The sequence below is a fragment of the Magallana gigas genome, chromosome 10 (assembly GCF_963853765.1).
Source record: "Magallana gigas chromosome 10, xbMagGiga1.1, whole genome shotgun sequence".
In the NCBI taxonomy this organism is placed as follows: Eukaryota; Metazoa; Mollusca; class Bivalvia; order Ostreida; family Ostreidae; genus Magallana; species Magallana gigas.
In genome coordinates this window covers 6,977,372-6,997,109 of record NC_088862.1, presented here as the reverse complement: position 1 = coordinate 6,997,109, position 19,738 = coordinate 6,977,372, and the positions used below count along the sequence as shown (strand labels likewise).

The 19,738-nt window shown below is 33.2% G+C and overlaps 2 protein-coding genes and 1 long non-coding RNA gene across 4 annotated transcripts in view; all 3 read left to right on the top strand.

Moving 5' to 3' along the window:
- Positions 1-83: 83 nt before the first annotated feature.
- On the top strand, positions 84-11,429 carry LOC105348036 (lysosomal acid phosphatase). Of its 2 annotated transcripts, XM_034452713.2 has the most exons (12): positions 84-276; positions 1,122-1,217; positions 1,640-1,735; positions 4,374-4,523; positions 5,144-5,242; positions 5,632-5,718; positions 5,976-6,108; positions 6,895-6,980; positions 8,061-8,259; positions 9,040-9,165; positions 9,505-9,610; positions 10,422-10,643. In XM_034452713.2, exons 1-11 carry the CDS (start codon positions 163-165, stop codon positions 9,591-9,593), a joined length of 1,275 nt encoding a protein of 424 aa, XP_034308604.2. In that variant the 5' UTR covers positions 84-162; the 3' UTR covers positions 9,594-9,610; positions 10,422-10,643. The 2 variants fall into 2 exon arrangements, with proteins under 2 accessions (XP_034308604.2, XP_011455598.3); XM_011457296.4 differs by lacking the exon at positions 9,505-9,610 and having other exon boundaries at positions 10,422-11,429.
- A 1,016-nt stretch (positions 11,430-12,445) lies between these two features.
- Positions 12,446-14,920, top strand: LOC117683487 (uncharacterized). Its single transcript, XR_004597483.2, has 2 exons — positions 12,446-13,604; positions 14,187-14,920. It is a non-coding gene; the product is annotated as an uncharacterized lncRNA (long non-coding RNA).
- A 1,430-nt stretch (positions 14,921-16,350) lies between these two features.
- The window catches only part of LOC105348046 (E3 ubiquitin-protein ligase MIB2), a 46,347-nt gene continuing 42,959 nt past the window's right edge, over positions 16,351-19,738 (top strand). The window contains exon 1 of the mRNA XM_066073016.1: positions 16,351-16,502. Within this exon, the coding sequence (XP_065929088.1) occupies positions 16,494-16,502 (9 nt within the window). The 5' untranslated portion in view covers positions 16,351-16,493. The remainder of the gene's footprint in view (positions 16,503-19,738) is intronic.

Genomic DNA, 19,738 nt, shown 5'->3' with positions numbered 1-19,738 from the left:
TTTGAATATAATTTTTTTTATCGCTAATGAATCTTTTTTGCATAATTTTCAAAACCAGGTAATCCGGAACGTTTTGGAATTTTTCAGATAATATTTGTTTCCGTATGGAAGAACTGAAAACTTTTTCTGTCAACAAAATACAAATTGTTTACCGTGGAGGAGATGAAATGGGCTTCTCTTTCGTCTTGTGTTTCTTTGGTGATGGTAATTTGTTTACAATCTAGATCTACTCATTCAAAAAGTAATGGAAAGTCTACTCTACGTTTGGTGCACATCGTAAGTATTTCTTACAGACTATAGTGTATTTCTATCACCAACTGATTTTAATAAGCCGTATTATATGTATGAGGCAAGGATGATGTTTGTATCCTTTATATAGATAGAAGATAATAATTAAGATGGAAAAATAATAAATAGACAATATAAATGTCACCCTTGCCGTGATCTGGTGATAGTAAAACAGCTTCAGGAGTTAGATATATCGGGCAGATGTTACAACAGCTGTGCAATTTGTGAAATATAAGCATACCAGTTTGTAAGATTGATCACAAAATGAAGATTCACAGGGCTATCAATTACCTGAACAGTAGGGTTACAGAAAAACTTGTTCATCGAAAGCTGTTACATGTACATATTATATAGATCTATATTTTTAAAGATTAAAGATGTCTGATGGAATTATTAAATTACCATATGCTTTTTTGCAATATGAAATTAAAACTATTTTGAAAATAGGCTTATATTATGTTTAAATTATGACACCCTTCTTTTTTCCTACCTAATGTAGTCCTAATGTAGTGTAGATTTTTGTGCCCAATAAATAGGCCTCTACAATTTTTTCATTGGGTGGCACAGTAGCTCCCAGGTCATCCATCGGAATTTTCTCAGACCAGTAGCTACAGACCTGCAGCTAGAGGATATCTCACTCAGCATTATAGTACAAATTCAGCATTTTTTGTAAAACAATATGACGCAGTTATTTTGGAATTTTTCAATCATTTTGATTTTGGGGAAAAAAGGTCAATTTTCAATTGAGAATTAATGGTCCTTTTACAGGACCCACATGGAAGGAATATTACCGATATGCCCTACATTTACCTGTGGAAACTTTTAAATTCTAGGTGTACCGACATGGAGATAGAAGCCCTACACACCGATACCCATTGGACCCTGTCAAGGAGAGTGATTGGCCCCAGGGGTATGGACAGTTGTCTAAGGTTTGTGAACTAAATAGTAAATACTTATGTAAGAAATGGGTCCTAGCTGATTTAAACAAAAATTTTTTTCTTCAGTTTTTCCATTCTGACAGACAGATATCAAAAATCTGTTTTTTATTCCTTTTGATAATTATCTAAATAGTGTATACAGTGTTATTTTTCAACCGATGTTTTTTTTTTTTTTGTCCTCCTAGACAATGTTATGTTCAAAGAGAAATAATTTGAGACAATTGATTTTACCCAGTCTTAAATAAGCTCACTGTCTACGAGGGTAAATGGGATCAAAAAGGGGCAAATTTCCCTGCATGTCCATGCATACAGTACATTGTATTAATAACAATTATTTTAGTTATTTTAGAAAAATCCAGTGTCAGTATTTAACATGTACATTCTAATTTATGAATGGCTTTCTAATTGAACAGCTAGGTATGGATCAAGAGTTTCGGCTTGGGCAGTCCATACGTGATCTGTACATAAACAAGCTTGGCTTTCTACCAGTTAACTACAACAGGACAAAGGTAATGGTTGTCCGGTGTTCACTGGGATATTTACTGTAAAACAATTATTTTTCCTGACAACTTTATTTTTTGATTTACCTAATTTTCATGACCAAGCGCATCCACACCTTTTTTTAATAACAACTTTTTGGAATCATTAAAGTTTGTGGTGGATCAATTTTTGTGATATACGTGGGTAGACCCAATCCACAAATTTTCATTCTCAACGGAAAACAAACTATGAAAGAGCTAGTTTTCTTACTGAAAATGGAAACTGACGCTTCTGTGAAATTACATCCCCACGTAAAAGCAAAAACCTCACATTCCACAAAAGTTGGTCCACATGAATCTAAATGATTCCACAGTATTTGGCAAATACTGGTTGCAGGGAGAAATATTCTTGACAATAAGGCTTTCGCAAACCTCATTAAAATTTCTCTGCTGGGATTAAAAGTTAGCTTACAATATCTCATTGAAGTACTGGTTTGTTTTTTATTTTTCAGCTATCTTGGTGATCTTTATTAAAATTTTTAAAAAATGGGAGAGACTTTATTAACCATAATGTACAAGATTTTTGGTGCGAAAATTTGGGAAAATGAGGTCCACAGTTATTCTCAAGCAAGACATGCTATGCCAACTATGGGTTCAATGAAGGTTTGCATGAATATTGCGAAATTTTATCTCACGCAATAAAAATTTGGTTTAAAGTATGTGTACATGAATGCAGGGTTAATTTCATACAAAAATTCATGTTGAGAACATTTTTAAAAGAATGTAGTGATTTTTTTTTGCTTGCCTTTTTTTTCATAAACTTGATGAGCTGAGATGAAGATTTTGTTTATAAGGAAGACTATATTGGTTGAATTTACAGTTTAATATATCATAATATGCCCAAAAAGAAGGAAATACATAAATTCATGTTGAAAGCATTTTTAATCGGGTTTTCCAACGGAAAAATCCGGTTATTAAAATGGCGAGCGGGCGGGTGGGCGGGCGGCTGCCAAAAGGGTACCCTCATTCAGTTTTTAAGATAGGAAAATGTTCTTTTGCAGATCAATTGTACATATATTAGAGGTGTGCATATTGCTAGGATTTAGATTTCTGATTATTTATGAAAAAAATACTAGCTTTTGAACTTATTCATTTTTTGGCAAAATATTGCATATAGGGTACCCTCATTGTACGGATAACTCCTCCTACAGTTTTCAAGATAGGAAGTTGTTCTTTAATAGATCAATTGTACATATATCAGAGGTGTGCAGATTGCTAGGATTTAGATTTCTGATAATTAATGAAAAAAATACTAGCTTTTGAACTTAGTCATTTTTTGGCAAAATATTGCATATAGGGTACCCTTTCACCTTATCCATTTCACTGGATACGGGTTGACATGGATTATGGATATACAGTTCACATAAAAGAAAACCCGGTTTGCTGTCACATTGACACTTTTCACTTGTTTAAAAGAATGTAGTGATTTTTTTTTGCCTTTTTTTTCATAAACTTGATGAGCTGAGATGAAGATGTTGTTTATAAGGAAGACTATATTGGTTGGATTTACAGTTTAATATATCATAATATGCCCAAAAAGAACTTCAAGGAAATACATTAGCAAAGTTAATAATCACCATGCACAGTGTATCATTTATGAACTTTTATTACTTAATTTACATATGTATATTTGATTTACCAGTATTGTTGAACTAGCTACAGGGTTGAATTTACTTTAGACATAAAAATACACCCAAAAAGAAAGAAAAATATAAAATGTGCTTAATCTGTATAATTATACTCATACAGATAAAAGGCAAACAAACTACTGCTAGAACAAATAATTAACAAATTGCTGTAGTACAATGTAGCTTAAAAGTTAGTTTAAAATATACGTAATATAGCTAATCACATGCGAAAGAGATTATAACAAACTACTATCCAACAACCTACATCCATATCATGAATTTTAAGTTACTTTTCACTATATCTTGATAAAACATACATTGCCCATAGACTTCAATGCAAAATTCAAGGTGTAATTAGTCACAAGTACCATACTGGTAATTAAAATTTTGAAAATTCCTTTGGTGGAGTATTTTTATTTGATAACACCTTCAAAATGATATTATGATTAAGAATATCGGACCATTCATTTATTTGGTACAAAATGTGGTTGTTATAAATCGAATACCTTATTTAAAACAACAAACTACTAATAAACCATTGGTAACAAACTACTAATAAACCATGCATACACAACCAACTACTAATAAACCATAGACAATTAACAAACAACTTATAAACTGTAGGTAACAGAATAACAAGAAATTGCTTTTAGAACATTGTTGGCAATACTTTCTACTTTCAACAGCTGCAATGAACAGGTCACATTTTCTCGCTAATACATGTACCGTATATATAGGTCAATGGTATTTGTTCCTTCCATATAGTGTTTTAGTTGTACTTTTATTAATGTTGATCATTGTTTTGAAAATCAAAATGATTGAATAAATTTGATAAATTTGCCGGTACAATGTATCTAATTGTTCCTGAAAAGACAAGTTAATTCATTTTTTAAATCTCAATATTGCTCTTTTAGTTTTAAAGTTGAATTATATTTGACTTAAGTATATATATGTAACATACTTTATTTCTGACACTACAGGTGTTTGTGAGGAGTACAGATATGGACCGGACACTGATGAGTGCTTACTGTGTGTTAGCCGGTCTCTACCCCTCACCAACACCCACCCAGGCCTGGAACAACACGTGGCAGCCCATACCTGTCCATACTCTACCTCCTATAGAGGATTATGTAGGTCAAGCTGCTAGCTAGCAATGTCTATCAGGGTTGTGTTTTATAAAGGAAATTGTACCAGCACTTACAACATTTGTCATTTACTTGGGACGGCCTGCAATGTCCGCTGCTTCCCTGATTGGCGGGCTCTGCAATTCACACTCAAGAGCAACACTCAAGAGCAGGACTTTGTCATTTCCCTATATATTTTATAAATTTATTATTTGTCAGCTACACTCATGAGCTGAACTTCTAAAATGTCGAAATAGCCTAGAGGAAAAAAATCATTTAGAATAAATGAACTTGTTTAAATATTGTGAGTGGAGGATCCTTCAAAAAGTCTGTATGAAAAAAAATTGTCATGTTATTTAAGTTCTTTTGTAAAACCCAGCCCTGGCCTTTTGTGTTTGTCTGCTTCGAATTACTTATTTCATACAGAAATTTGCACTTGTCCATAATAATGAACATATCACTAAGCAAAAATTTCTCACAAATCTTTTTCAAATTGATTATCTAGCTGTGATGTTGTTTAACAATACAGATTTCCTTGTGATGTTTAGTTTGTGTTAAAATTTGTACCGGTACTTTTGTGTGTAGTAACAAAGAATCATCCCTTTATTATTGTTCTGTTTACAAAGCTGCTAAGTTCTCATGCCAATTGTCCACTGCTGGCCAAACTTCAGCAAGAATTCATGTCAAAAGACCATAAACTGAAAAATATCACCAAAGAAAAAGAGGTAATTTTTCTAATATGAATATTACAGTTGTCAGCAATAAAAATCTAAGCAGTTTTCAAGAAACCATTTTAATAATCAGGTGGTATATTTGTACATTGTCAACATCATTGATTTCATTAAATGTAATTTCATAATTTATATCATAACATTTTTTCAAATACATGCCTGGCATTTAGAGATGTACTTAACATTTTGCATTAAATGCATTAGAGTGAACAGCCAAATATAATACCTGGACAGTAATTTGTAAACATTTTCTCAAGTGAAAAGCATAATTTGGATTTTTTTTTTGGCTGATTGTTGAACATAAACTGTGCTTTATTCATTTTGAATTGTATCTGATGGTGTTCTGTCGAATAAAATATATTAAATTTTAATGTTTTTTGTAGTGGTTGATACATCACATATCTAAGAATACCGGTCTTCCACCTACCATTGAAAGTCTCTTTGATGTTCAAGACCCATTATTTTGTGAGGTAATATATAACAGTGATTGGTTGTTTTATGAGAGAGGCCAAAAAAAATTGATATAATATATGTAATACACAGGTATCATGAAGATTGCAAAGCAATAAGTTAAGAGTTATTTACAAGATAATTTGGAAAGTAATATTTTCCTTGTACTGTTTAACTCACTTAAAAACTGTGGTTCAGGTGAGCAATATGGCCCGTGGGCCTCACGTATATAAATTCCAATGATAAGAAGGACACTACTTGTTTGTACATGTTGCAGAACAGACACAATAAGATTGATCCAACTGTTGGATGGTTGGCTGTGAACGGGACATTTGATGAGATAATGGGTCTCCGAGACTTTCATAACAGTCTCCAGTACCCCACCCAACAGATGGCACGTCTTAGATCAGGTGAGCCATGTACTTATAACTCACTAGAAATTCACTGATATTCACTTAAAATTGACTGATACCTACTGAAAATGTCAAGATACTGACTTAAAAGTCATTGATTATCACTGATAATATAATGGTTCTTAAATTTACAGACTGAAAATATTTAATATATTGATTTATGCTGATGCTTACAGAAAAATAGTGATAGTGACTTATATGTAGTCAAGAAACACAAATATCATATGCACAGAAATGTTTCTGATAGTGACTCAAAAAGTCAGGAGAGCGCTGTACTGCATGTAGGTATCTGTTTAGGTGTACTATGGAATCATTTAAATTCATGGAGGCTAAATTTATGGATTTCTTAAATTTTACAGTGTAAGTGTGTATTTTGTGTTATCTGGTACTTAGTGTGACAAGAGGTCACATGTGAGTTTTGACTGGTTTTTGGTATTGCTGAGGAGAGCCGCGTGCGAGTTCGCGTGTGATAAATGTGTATCGACGTTAGTCGTTTGAGCCATTGTGTGTCCATCTGTCAGATATATTGTCTTTGTCATACTCTGTGTTTTCATCATATTTTCATTTAATACATATTTTATTTCACAACTGGAGTTATTCTTATTCTCAAGTCTTGCAACAGGTTCGTGGGAACGTAATTTCGTGTATTTACTTTTACCTACAAAAGGAAATATGACTTTATAACCCTAATTTATTTATTCATGCATCATAGGTACATGCAAATTCCATAAAAATTGAGCCACCACGAAATCTGATTCCTTAGCATTTTTTTCTTAATTGTAGGAGTCCTTTTGACAAAGATGATTTCCAATATGAAAGCCAAGCAGAAGAACACGTCAATGGATACAGATATCATTCTTTACTCTGCTGTAAGACCTTATAATATGTATATGTTGATCTAATCATGCCTATATATACTGTAAATCAACATTTACAGAGTACAACATTTTTTTTTCAATCTCATGAGAACTTTGTGATCTCATTTCACATACTGTAAATCAACTTTTATTTGTATGCGAGAAATATTCTAGAGATTCTCGAGAAACTCTTCGTTGCAAATGTTTCTCACCTGAAACTTGTCTTTGTGGTATAGGTATTATATCAAAATGAGTGTGAATAAAGCATGGTCGTGAAAAATAGTCTTAGGGAATCTTCAGTAATCACGAAATAAAATCGATGCAAATAAGAGTTGGTTTATAGTATATCTCGACATGAACCAGTCCCTTTGTGTCTATAAAGACTTTTTTGCCTAAGATTACATTATCTTTGTAATTCCAATCACAGATTACATACATGTAACTCATGCTGTTTACTGCTGATGCATTTTGAGTGCAAAATTTAAACAGGTGAAATTAGACACCACAGATAGGCACAGATGATGCACAAATATCGAAGTTCACGATTCTTTATGTGCTCATGCTGCCCAAACAGACTCAGTTAGGAGAAAGCTAGCTCTTGATCTTGGCTTGACAATATGGCTGATGGATTGTGGATGTCATTTGTTTTAATATGAGTCTACACTGTATGCTAATAAGTTTACAATTCTTTGTGTGCTCATGCATACTGCTCAAGCAACGTCAACTCCTGGACTGGCTTGACAGCATTGAAGGGTTGTGGGGGTCATTTGTTAATGAGTCTACACTGGGTGCTTAAATTACATCATTTTCAGGTTTAAGCTACTGCCCTCTTAATTTTCAAAGAAAGTGGGATCAGGTCAACTTACCAATTAGATCTATCTTAAAATTTTAGATATGATATTTTTAGCCATAAAATATCATAAAGTTTTAAGGAGAAATTTCATACAATTTTCTTTAAATACTTTCATATGTCCTTAAATCTTTAAACAAAGCTCTTCTTTTTAAGGAGATTAATATTAGTGTAAAAATGGCCCCACGTTTTTAACCATCTATCCCTCTGAATAAGTACTAGTAATCATTATTTTCTTCCAGCATGATGACACAGTCATTGGTTTGCTCTCGGTTTTGAAATACTACCGTTACCCAGAATTCCCTGCGGTGCAGCCTCAGTACTCTACTTCACTAGTCGTAGAACTGCATGAAATGAACTCCACAAATTTTGTTGTAAAAGTCTTCCTCAGAAATGAAACCAATTCGACAGATCTGCATCTTTATCCCATCCCCATTCAAGGTAAGAATTGTAGCGTAACCAGGTTACGGTATACAGGGTTATTTTCGCCCTTCTACGGTACTCTTGCAAACAGTTTTGCCCTGTCTTCAATTCACCCAAAAACAGCTGTATTTAGAGAGAAAAAGTTTGAAATATTTTGATTTGCCAAGTCTTAACTTGCCCGCTGATAACTAGGGCAAAAGGGGCTAAAATAAATAATGGGCAAATATTTCTCTGGATACATTTTTAAAAAAAAAAGGGGGGGGGGGCTCAGTACTATGATAAATTTAATTCCTAATAAAGCTCATTGAATTAAATTCGTGTAAAATGTTTTGAAGCTCTCAATGTTGATTTTAAAAAAAATTTAAATCATAAGAATGTAGAATAACCAGTGCTTAAATTACTATAAACTTTTGCAATAATTAATATTTAATCATGTATCCTTTTTTTTTGGGGGGGGGGGGTGGGGGTGGGGGGGTTAAAATTTGTGTAAAAGGGGAAATGACCGGGGTAAATACCGCATTACCTCTCCTATTTGGAACAGTTGTTCTTGTGATTTTAAAAGATTAATTTAAGATTTTTTTAGCAAACTATACAGGATATGAACTTTGTGACAATGTGTATTATATTTTTATGTGATCTCAAAGTGATCTAAATTAAAAACTATATTATTTAGCAAAATAAGCTTCTCAAATTATTACACCTATTAGTAATATATTTAACTCTTTGCATATAATTTAGAATCAACATTACAATCAGGTACATGGTTCACACTAGCTTCTCTTTTGATATCTTTTGAAGGCTGTGAATTGGACTGTCCTTTTCCAATGTTTGTAAATCTGCTGTCTGATATGATGGTTACTGACATCAAAACAGAATGTCAAGTGAAATCACCACCAGCAGAAAACGACACAACTCAAGTCACCAGTAAGTCACCTGTAGAATTCTGTTATGCTTGATTTGTTACTTATGTGTTAACGCTTGTCTTTTTGCAACTTATTTCTCTCTCTCTCTCTCTCTCTCTCTCTCTCTCTCTCTCTCTCTCTCTCTCTCATGGCACATTCATTTTGTGTTTTCATCATTTCTTTCATACATCCGTCTTTGGCTATCCAATAAATCTGATTGTTCATAGGCTAAAGTAAAATAATCACCCCCAACAGTATAAGCTGCTGTATGGTTAACCTCTACTATTAGCTTCCTGACAAAAGTGCAGTTCTTGAAAACCAAGGCTATTTCTATTGTAATAATATTTTATTAACATTTCAGTTTCAGAGAGCGATTCCCAAGGATTAGCATCCATTATTATGTTAATGGTTTTGGGCGTTGGGATATCCTTGACCTTGTTGCTAAGATAAATCAGTCCCAAAAATATGTAAACAAGTGTTTTTGTTCGTTTGATGTTTATTATTTGTGGATTTTAATTCTTAAAAAAAACAGATTTGTGCATGTTTCTTATCATTGTATTGAGCATTTTTAGGTCGAAAAGTTTTCTTTTGAATCATTGTTAAAATCTTTCAGTTGTTTGTTGGTTTTTGCCTCACATCATTTGATGTACGTACATGTAGTGGTTCAACAGTGTCACTGTGTACACATAAACTGAGTTACTGAAAATTAAAGGAAAGGCTATTGTGAATTTTAGTTTTCACTTACAACATTGCACTTGAATAACATTCAACAATGTATAAATTAACATTTGACCTCCAAGTTTGTGCAATGTCTAATACATTAGCTTTCCATACACTTTACAAACAAAATTTTTGCAGAATGTAAATGTATTTGATTTATGGAATAAGGAATCATTCTTTGAGTATTGTGAGATAATCAAATATGGTCAGGAGTGATCAAGTCTAATAAATCCTGAAGGGCTTTATGATAGATTTGATCCCGCCCAATCATATTTGATCAGAATGAATCCCTATTACTTTTCATCAGCTGTATGAATAAATATCAAAATAGTCATTGATGAAATGTATTGAACTATATATGCACAGATCCAGACATTTTTTCCATTGGAGGTTGGAGGGGGGGGGGGGGCAAGGCATATTTTTGTGGTGTAATTCAAAGAAACTTGAATTTTGCAGTGGACCCCCCTCTAGATCCCCACATGGACTATACATACAAAATTAATTCATAGTAATATGAGATATGTAAATATTTATAGTATAATATGTTTTGTGTTGCAGACTCCTACGTGGGTGTGGCCATCCTTAGTGGGCTGAGCGGGCTGTTGTTGATCTTACTGCTGGGGTCATGCTGGGTGTACTATAAACGGAACAAAAACATTTCCTACAGTCCTATACCATTGATAGAGGATAATGGAGAACCGTGAGAGAGAGAGAGAGATTAGTTTTAAAGGTTCATATTTTAAACATAATTTTTTTACTGTTGTAACACTGAGAGAAAAGGAGAAAGAAAGAATGAAAGAGAGAGAGATTTGTAGTCTAAAACAATTACTGATGTACATTGAGAGAGATAGAAAAAAGAGATTATAGGAGTTTTGACTAGACTACATTATTTACTTATGTCCAAAAAAAATGAGAGAGAAAGAGAGAGAGAGAGAGAGAGAGAGAGATCTCAGACAAGTGTCCTTAATTGGTGTACAATGAGGTTTATATATACGAAACTATGCAAGTGCAAAGAGTGCCAAAAGAAAGGTGTTTTTTTTCAAGACTATTTTACACATAATGAAAAATATACCCCCTTACGTTAATATATTATATAATATTTTATTATAATATAATTAGATTTTCGAAATATACCTCTAACCTCTACCTTATAAATAAATATTATCGGGTATTAAAGGGTAACTTTTTTCATTAGGTTTCATTTCATTTCCTGTTGACTTTTAATCATCGTCCTTAAACTTAATATTAATTTTCTCCTGGTTTAAAAATTAAGATTGTATTTGGAATTTCATGTCCACACATTTAGTTTAGATGTGCAATACTCTAGCTGCAGAACTGTAGCTAGCAATACTCATGCCCATCAAACGGGGTGACTACGAAAGACAGCCTTTGGGTGAAATGTGTGTTTCTAGTCAGAGCGGATGAATTAAAATGTGTGATGGAAATTTTAATGTGAACTCTTACTAAATTTTATGTATTTCATTCTGTGATCTTGTCTTCCTTGCTAAATTGCTTGTTGAATTTGAAGAGTTTTATTATTGAATTAAATTTGTTAAAAAGTCATAATTCAATTTCTGCTTGTTATATTTTATGTTGTTCACTTACTGTTTTTACTGTGGTTGAAAAGAAAGTGTTAAAGATCTCTTTTTATTTCCCCAGAGAAAAAGAGAAAAGGAAATAATTGTCACCCTTAATTTGCCATATTGTTAACTATGCAGAATTCAGTTATACTTTGAACTCTTCCTCTAAGGTGGAATAACACATCATCACAAAATGGCTGACCGCTGATCGAAACGACATTTCGTTTTATTAAAAAGGATTTTATGGACTGAAACATGTAACATACTTAGCCAAGTAGATAATGTGTCAGACTTGTGATCTGTACATCCTGAGTTTGAATCCCGCAGGGGCTTTTGTTGTTACTTACTGGAATAATTGTTTTAGATATTCATTTTTTTTTATCCCCAAACTGCATATTTTTCGCTTATTTGACATTTGTACAGTTTATTTATCATTATATCTTTAATTAACAATACATTTCTTAGTAATTTGAGGGACTTTTTCCAGGTGTGTTATTCCACCTTAAGGCGATACTATTAATTGCTGGCAGAGAATGTGTATTCCATGGACTTGAATTATCTCCCTTTGATAACAGGGTTAACAGACTTGTCGTTACTATAATTGGGAAGGGGGTATATTTGCTTCCCTTAAACTGCACCATTTATATTTGAATGTTCCTTCTTTTCACCCAAACGAACTGTACTTGCATATAATTATGGATATGGGCTGCGTTTCACAAAAAAACTTGCGACAAAGCCTAATATTTTCAGTTTCATGAAATGGTTTTTAAAGATCAAAATATTATATATAATTAGTAATTCCTTCACAACTATTTTAAAAGCATGTCGACACAATCTAATTAAAAGTCAGATCTTAGATAGTGTAGCGATCGTAGTGAGCGGATTTAAGATCTTATTTTATAACTAGATTGATGTAGACAGTAATATTATTTAGTTTTTTTGGTTATTAAGCATTCATTAATTTGGTCGTGGGCTTGCTCTTATCTTTAGAATCGTTTACTATTGTCCTTTCCAATGTATTTCATTTTAACAAGTAAAATATACAACATAACTTCTTTAAAGTAGCCACGTACAGGCATATTTTATTTGATAAAATGAAATATATCGGAAAGGACAATATATATGTTCTAAGGTGATGGATTACACGTTGATCTTATTGCTGTAGAGCATGTCCTTTCCTAATTCAAATATTTACAATTTTGACAATCTTTTCAAGGAATTAATTTGGTTATCTCCTTTTTGCAATCGGTATAAACAACCATTGTTTGCGGGAATTAATTATGGAAAACCACAATATTATAGATATGTAGGCAACGTGGGTTACTTCTACATAAATAAAGCCATACCGCCGGTAATTAGATATGAATGGAAAGCGAAGTCAACGTTTGCCCCGCGGAGAACTCATGCGCAAATACGATAACAAACAAAGTGGCACAGTTTTAAGTCTTAATTAATTGCACTTGCGATTTTAAGTTTAATCTGTCGTCGTAATTTTGCGCAATACCACGAACGATATTTTTTATACTTCTGCTTTTGCCATAGAAAGTTAGTAATAGTCAATACGACCTTTCAGCTAAATCGTGATTCTGTTGGATTGATCGTATTTTATCGTATATCATTATATTAATTACAAAAAGAATAGGTTCAAGATCTATACCACCCTCCTCGTACAATTAGTTAAAGACAGATGTAATAGTTGTTAAATACATACGAACAATGTATAAATCACTGATGGTAAAACCATTGAAAAGCTTCATACATGTATCTGGTATATGAGCATATACATGTATGGTAAAGGAGAAACGAAAAATGATACGATGTCATCAACATTGCCACATGTGCATAATGGACAATCAACAATACTTCATATAAGAATATTAAGTCACATACATGTAACGTGAGTGATTCTGTTGGAATTATGCCGCCATTTGATGACGTAGAATAGCAGCTGGCGCAGTTTTTACGCAGTGGTGACAATTGGGGACTTTTAATGTCGGGCAAGCAGATGACCCCGTCATTATCTGATGCAGACAATTCATTTTAATGACCTCGGTCACTATATATATATTAAGTTTATTATACACCATTTAATACTTTACAGAGCTGCTTGTTCAAGTTTGGCAAAGTTAATTTCCACTTCGGTTCTGATTTTTCTATAGCTGTAAGTATCTCAATGTATATGTAATGATATGTTCTGTATAAGTCTGTTTTAATTCCATTTCCCCCACAAATACCAGGATTGTCCTGCAAAAGCATGTATCTTCTTGTATTATATTGGTAGATTTCTATGAATGCACGGTAGGATAAAAATAAAATGCGTAATTCATTTCCTGAACCTATGAAAGGTTGTAACTAAAGGTTTTTCTTGCAACAGAAAAGCTCACGACGCGCAGATTTTCGATATAGTGGATGGCTAAACTTTGTAATTTGAAAACGCTGATCGAATGCATATAGGTAGCGCAGTAAAGAAACTTCTCTGCATATATACTAAATTGACATTGCATGTAATCATTTTAAGGAACTTATTTTACTCTTGGACATACACTAATGAAGTTCTTCATAATATTGAAATATTTCATCATCAAATATTTGTACATAAAATTTAAAAATAATATTTTTGAATTGTATTTGATATGTAACCATCACTATTAAAGAAAAACCCACCAAACATGCTATTTTTTCTTCCCGATTAAGTATTGTGTATACTTTTCTTTAGATAAAACAGTTGCATTGTTTCTTTTAGATCTCCGGCATATAAATAAAGAGAATGAAGCCCATCATCTTTGGTATCCTGGTCACGGCACTAATTTCCAGCGTCATTTCAAAAAGCGTCGAAACTCGCGAGTCAATGACGTCACTAGAAAAGGAATGCTGGGAGCATTGTAGCACAGAATACACCAACTGCAAGCTGTTCTACGGATGTCGTAAGCTGCCATCGGGGGAATTCAACAAAGAATGTCCGTTTGATTGCGTTAAATGGTCGGAAACCTGTTTGAAACGGTGTTTGTAAAACTAATTAGATTCTGTAAAAGCAATAATATTGCAAACATTCAACCAGAAAACATAACTTGACAGTGCTTCTCTTAAATGAACATATAAACTACCAAATAGTAGCATTTTATGTATCTTTCTTTTATTCTGACGACTGCTAATGAAACAGATTGTATTTAATTAGTTTCATAGTAACTGTTATGATTCCAGTCGCCTAACGTTAAAAATAGTTCTTTTTACGATAAGATTATTTTCTGTACTAAAATAAAAATTTACTTTAAGAATCATTATAGTACAGTAAATGATATTTAAAAAAAAACAAACATGTTTTAGCGACAGGGAATTGTATTATACTTCATGGAATAACCTAATCATAAAAATAAATAGATTCAACGCCAGGCGCCTGTGGATATGATGTATATTTTTACTGAATATTTTGCTTTCGGCAGACTGCGGACGCACGCACAATAAACGTATTCTTATCAACTTGGATTTCTTTTTGAACGTGTAAAATATATTCATTGTATATATTTTCTTACCATTAGCGGATTCGGGGAGAAGTGTAGCTACTCCGAAATTTTCTAGATATACATGTACATGAGTTTACATATGTGAATGAAAATATATATATTTGGAGATCCATCTATTTCTAAAGGACCCCGCCCCTTATTTAAAAAAAGAAGAAGCCAAAACAAATTAATATATAATCATTACTCATTGTAAAAGAATGTGACTCTTTACATGTATTTGAATAATCTGAAGTCACTCAACTGTCATGAACCTCAGGAACTATAAAATCGATATGTGCCAAGTTTTGTTAAGATTGGCTCAATGGTTCCATAAAAAATAAAAATGTCGGTAACCACGCCACGCCGACGATGCTAGGCACCGACTGATGCGATATATTGAAAGTGGCTATTAATCTTTGGGGGTTTTAAAGACATGAAACATTTGCAACAATATGCATGAGCATTTTTGCAGATAATTGTTAAATGACCTTAAAACGCAAATAAAAATAGCTATAGATAAAAATAAAATACCCCCCCCCCCCCCGGAAATCCATATAAAAATAGTTCATATCTTGTGCTAAAATATGTCATGAACACAATATCAAAGGTGGTATTGACGGAGCCCGTACGTATGAAATGCAGACATTTTTTATTCAAAAGATTTAAAGATTTACCTATTGCAGAAATTGGATTAATCATTCTTTGAGTATTATGAGGAGATATATATATAACTGTGGTCGGGGCGTTATCAAATCCAATAGAAATAAATTTGATCATCTCATGATATGGCAAAGAATAATAACCAATTACTATTTATATTTTTTCAGCAATTGTAGGATTGAATATTAAAATACCTCGCATTACCCCAAACAAAAGGTCATTTGAATCTACCACCCACCCACTTACCCCCCACCCCCTCGAAAACACAAAACACCCATGGATCCGCACATAGTAGGCCTATACACTTTACAGGCACGTAGCATCGTTTTTGAAAGGGGGGGGGGCAGACTCATCCAAAAAATCTTGACAAGCCGAAAAAAAAAGAAGGAAAACTTTTCCAAAATCTTCAAAATCCTAATCCGGGGGGGGGGGGGGGGGGGGGGCTTGCGTGGTATTTAACTTCAATTTCACTCCTCATTTACTTATTCTCATATCTATATTTTACATACTCCTAAAAAAGTGGGGGGGGGGGGGGGCAACTCCATGATAATTCAATTTTTTATATGTAAATTTAAAAAAAATTGTTGCTGCGAGAAAATGTGGGGGGGCCAACCCCCCCCCCCCCCCCCCCCCCCCCTTATGCTACACGTGCCTGCTTTATGAGAAAAGATAACATTTATCTATTTAATGCTAAACGTCTTTAATATGCATTAAAAAAAATGCGTTTCTATCACGTACTGACAACACGCACACGTGGATTTAATATATTTTCGACACCCCCTTTATATCTGAGGTTCCGAACGCATCGGAAGGCATCGGGCCAAGAGAAGTACAAGTTGGAAACTACACTCCGAGTCTATACATAGCCCAGTTATGTTTAGCATATAAGAATGTCATCGGTAAGTAATGTTTACGTTTGTTTTGTCACTTTTAAAGAAAGCTTTTCTATTTTTTAAGCCATAGTTTTATAGACACACTTAGCTATGAACGGAAGAAATTGTATATTGATTATTAATGTGTATTCTACTTTCGTTTTCTTCTATACACGACAGTCATGTTGTACCGTCGGCGCTCAAGCTGTCATAACTTTTTTTATGACATTAACCTGACCGCAGGGGCTCACTTTATAGTTAAAAATTGCGATATCGATCGTCATATATACATGATATACAAGAAGTAAAATATTTGTCCACAACCTTTCTCATTGCTTTACATTCATTATTCATCCATGTGTTTTTCAGTTTCCTGGTTAAGAAAACTTGAAGATTTTATTTTTTAATATTCCAAATATTCCTGTACTGAGTATTTGTTCTGTTTGCAAGCTGCTGCATTGCACATCCAATGTTTACAAGTTTCAACTGATTGCCTTTTGAAGGGGCATGGTCACTATTTGGTCAAAATTTACTGTTTTATTATTTACTTTTTATATGCTTTTGTAATGCATTTTTGATACTCAACGAACATTTGAATGTCAGCTGTCAAGTTACAAGAGAACAGAGCTCACAAATGGTTGTTATGTTAACAATTATATGCATGTAACGGGATGGGGTAAATAATGATGGACCAGACCGGGTTTCGAACCCGGGCCCCCTGAATCTCTAGTCAGGTGCTCTACCAACTGAGCTATCTGGCGCCGGTATTCGAACCGGTCTGACCGTCACATTCCTCCCCCCTTAAATGATCTTCGTCCCCGAAGATCACCCCAGGCTCTTCCCCTGGCAGGAGTTCACCTGTCAGTTCCATGGGTTGGTCACAGCACCAAATGTAACGGGATGGGATAAATAATGACGGACCAGACCGGGTTTTGAACCTGGGCCCCCTGAATCTCTAGTCAGTTGCTCTACCAACTGAGCTATCTGGCGCCGGTATTCGAACCGGTCTGACCGTCACATATGATATTAATTAGGCTTTAAAAAAATAATTAGTTCTGTGCATTTGTCACATTCATTTTAGTCCTAAACCTGGAAATTTCTCTTCAACATTCAAAATGTAAACAAAAACATGACTTGAGCTTTGTATATATATAACAAAAAATTGCGAGCTCTGTATCTTGCCTATAACTCAATGACTGACACTCTAATTTTGTTGACTAATAGAAATGCTTTACTGAAGCATTGTAAACATAAAAATCAGAAATTTAAAATAGAATTTGACCAAAATTGTGATTTTGCCCCTTTAATAGTGATGTCAGTTTTGTTTTGAGATGCTATAAGGTTTATTTATGTTACACTCGATAAATAAGATGCAGTTTTATGAAATTATGAGATTAATGCCGGTCAGTACTTTGAACAATACCAGTATTAACTGATGAATATTTTATAGGCCCACTAACTTACAGAAAGGACTGTATAGTTATGGCCAGTTAATTAGATTAAATTAATCTTCCTGAGAAAAAGAGCACTATATACAATAAATGTAAACAAAGTATTGTAATGTGTTATCTACTGGGTTCTTTTCAAGAGAATAGGGTGTTATATATATATATATATATATATTAATAATTTTTCTTTACTCTGTCGGAGTATGAATGATTGGATTTACAACAAAATTATCAATATAAGGCGAGGTGTGTGTATGTGTCCTAGAGCCGGGCACCCTGCACCGTGTTACTTGTCAGAGTTCTTATTGTGTTCGTGGAATACCAGGTTATTTCACCCTTATTCAGGATTACTTCTGGTACCCCACCACAATTCCTCTCGACTTCTCCAACCACTGGTGCTACTTCAACCCTTGCTCTTTCTTTCTATTTTGCTTCTTCTTCTTGGACGTCTTTTCTATTCAGCTGTTATATCAATTCTCCCTGAGAAACTCTCAGCGCATCCTTATATAACATTGGGTCGTTCCAACCGTCAAAGGGGTAAACAGCTTTATGGGATAGTCCACTCTAGTCTCCTTAGATATGTTACAGTCTTTGTTTAAAATAACTGACAACAAAGATATCTGTATGGTTCGTTTATTCGTATACGGACACAGTGACTTTAAAATTTGCAATGTATATTTAAGCCCTGAAATATCATAAAACAATAATATAATTTATATCAAAATATAACATTAGTACAATATATATGTATTTCCATCAAGATAATATTTTTACATTATCTTACTATAATTGTACTTTAAACATTTAGCGGGAGGTAACTCTTATAATGTACATGAATTACATTTCTCCAAAATAAGTCATAAAATATATTAATCAGATTAAAAAAATATTTAAAAACACTTTCTCACCATTCTATGGGAACAGGCTCATACACCGATTGCGTGGTGAGATTAAATTGACATTGACTGATTCTGTAATTCGAACAAAATAATTCTAAAAATACTTATTACTGAAATATAATCTAATTGATCTTATAAATGACCAATTTAATCAAATATCTGATCTTCATAAAATTCTTATATACAATTGATTTGAGAATCAATTAATACTATAATAAATAAACCAAATATTGATCTTTATAATCAACACTGTATTCCATATAAAAAATATCTTTTCATTCAAATTCATTCATACTCCTTAGTTTGTGATCATGGACTTAATTAATGTTTTCTGCAATTTATAGGATAATCAATTTATTAATAGTAAGTGTTATAGGATATTAGTATACTTAGTATAACTTACCAGAAAAAGAGCAAGGTCTGGTCCAAAATAAAATTACTTCTCAATATAAATATAGTCTGTTCTGGTCAATGTCCAGACAAAGATTGTCAAACTTGGCGGTAAAACACATAAAGCAAAATATACAAACCAACCAAATTCAACCTGACACAAACAACCAATAAAAACCAAGATCACAAATATCCACTGACCAACTCATGATCAAGTACTGCCCTAAGGGTATATGTACATGTGTATGAATTAAAAGAGAGGGTGGATCTTACTTTTTATACGTGTACTGTTTAGATGTATTAATTATAATGACTTTATTTATTTATATTACAATAACTTTATTTATTTATTCAAATCAACAATTTTCATACTCTTACACTCTCCCCCCGGTCGCAGAATGACTTCCACGTCATTCAACTCGGAAGCTGCATATATCTGAAAAGTAACATGGCATAAAATACATATATTTACAATTTAAAAAAATATCATGTATTAGAACATGTAGAAGCAGACACAATGTTAAGT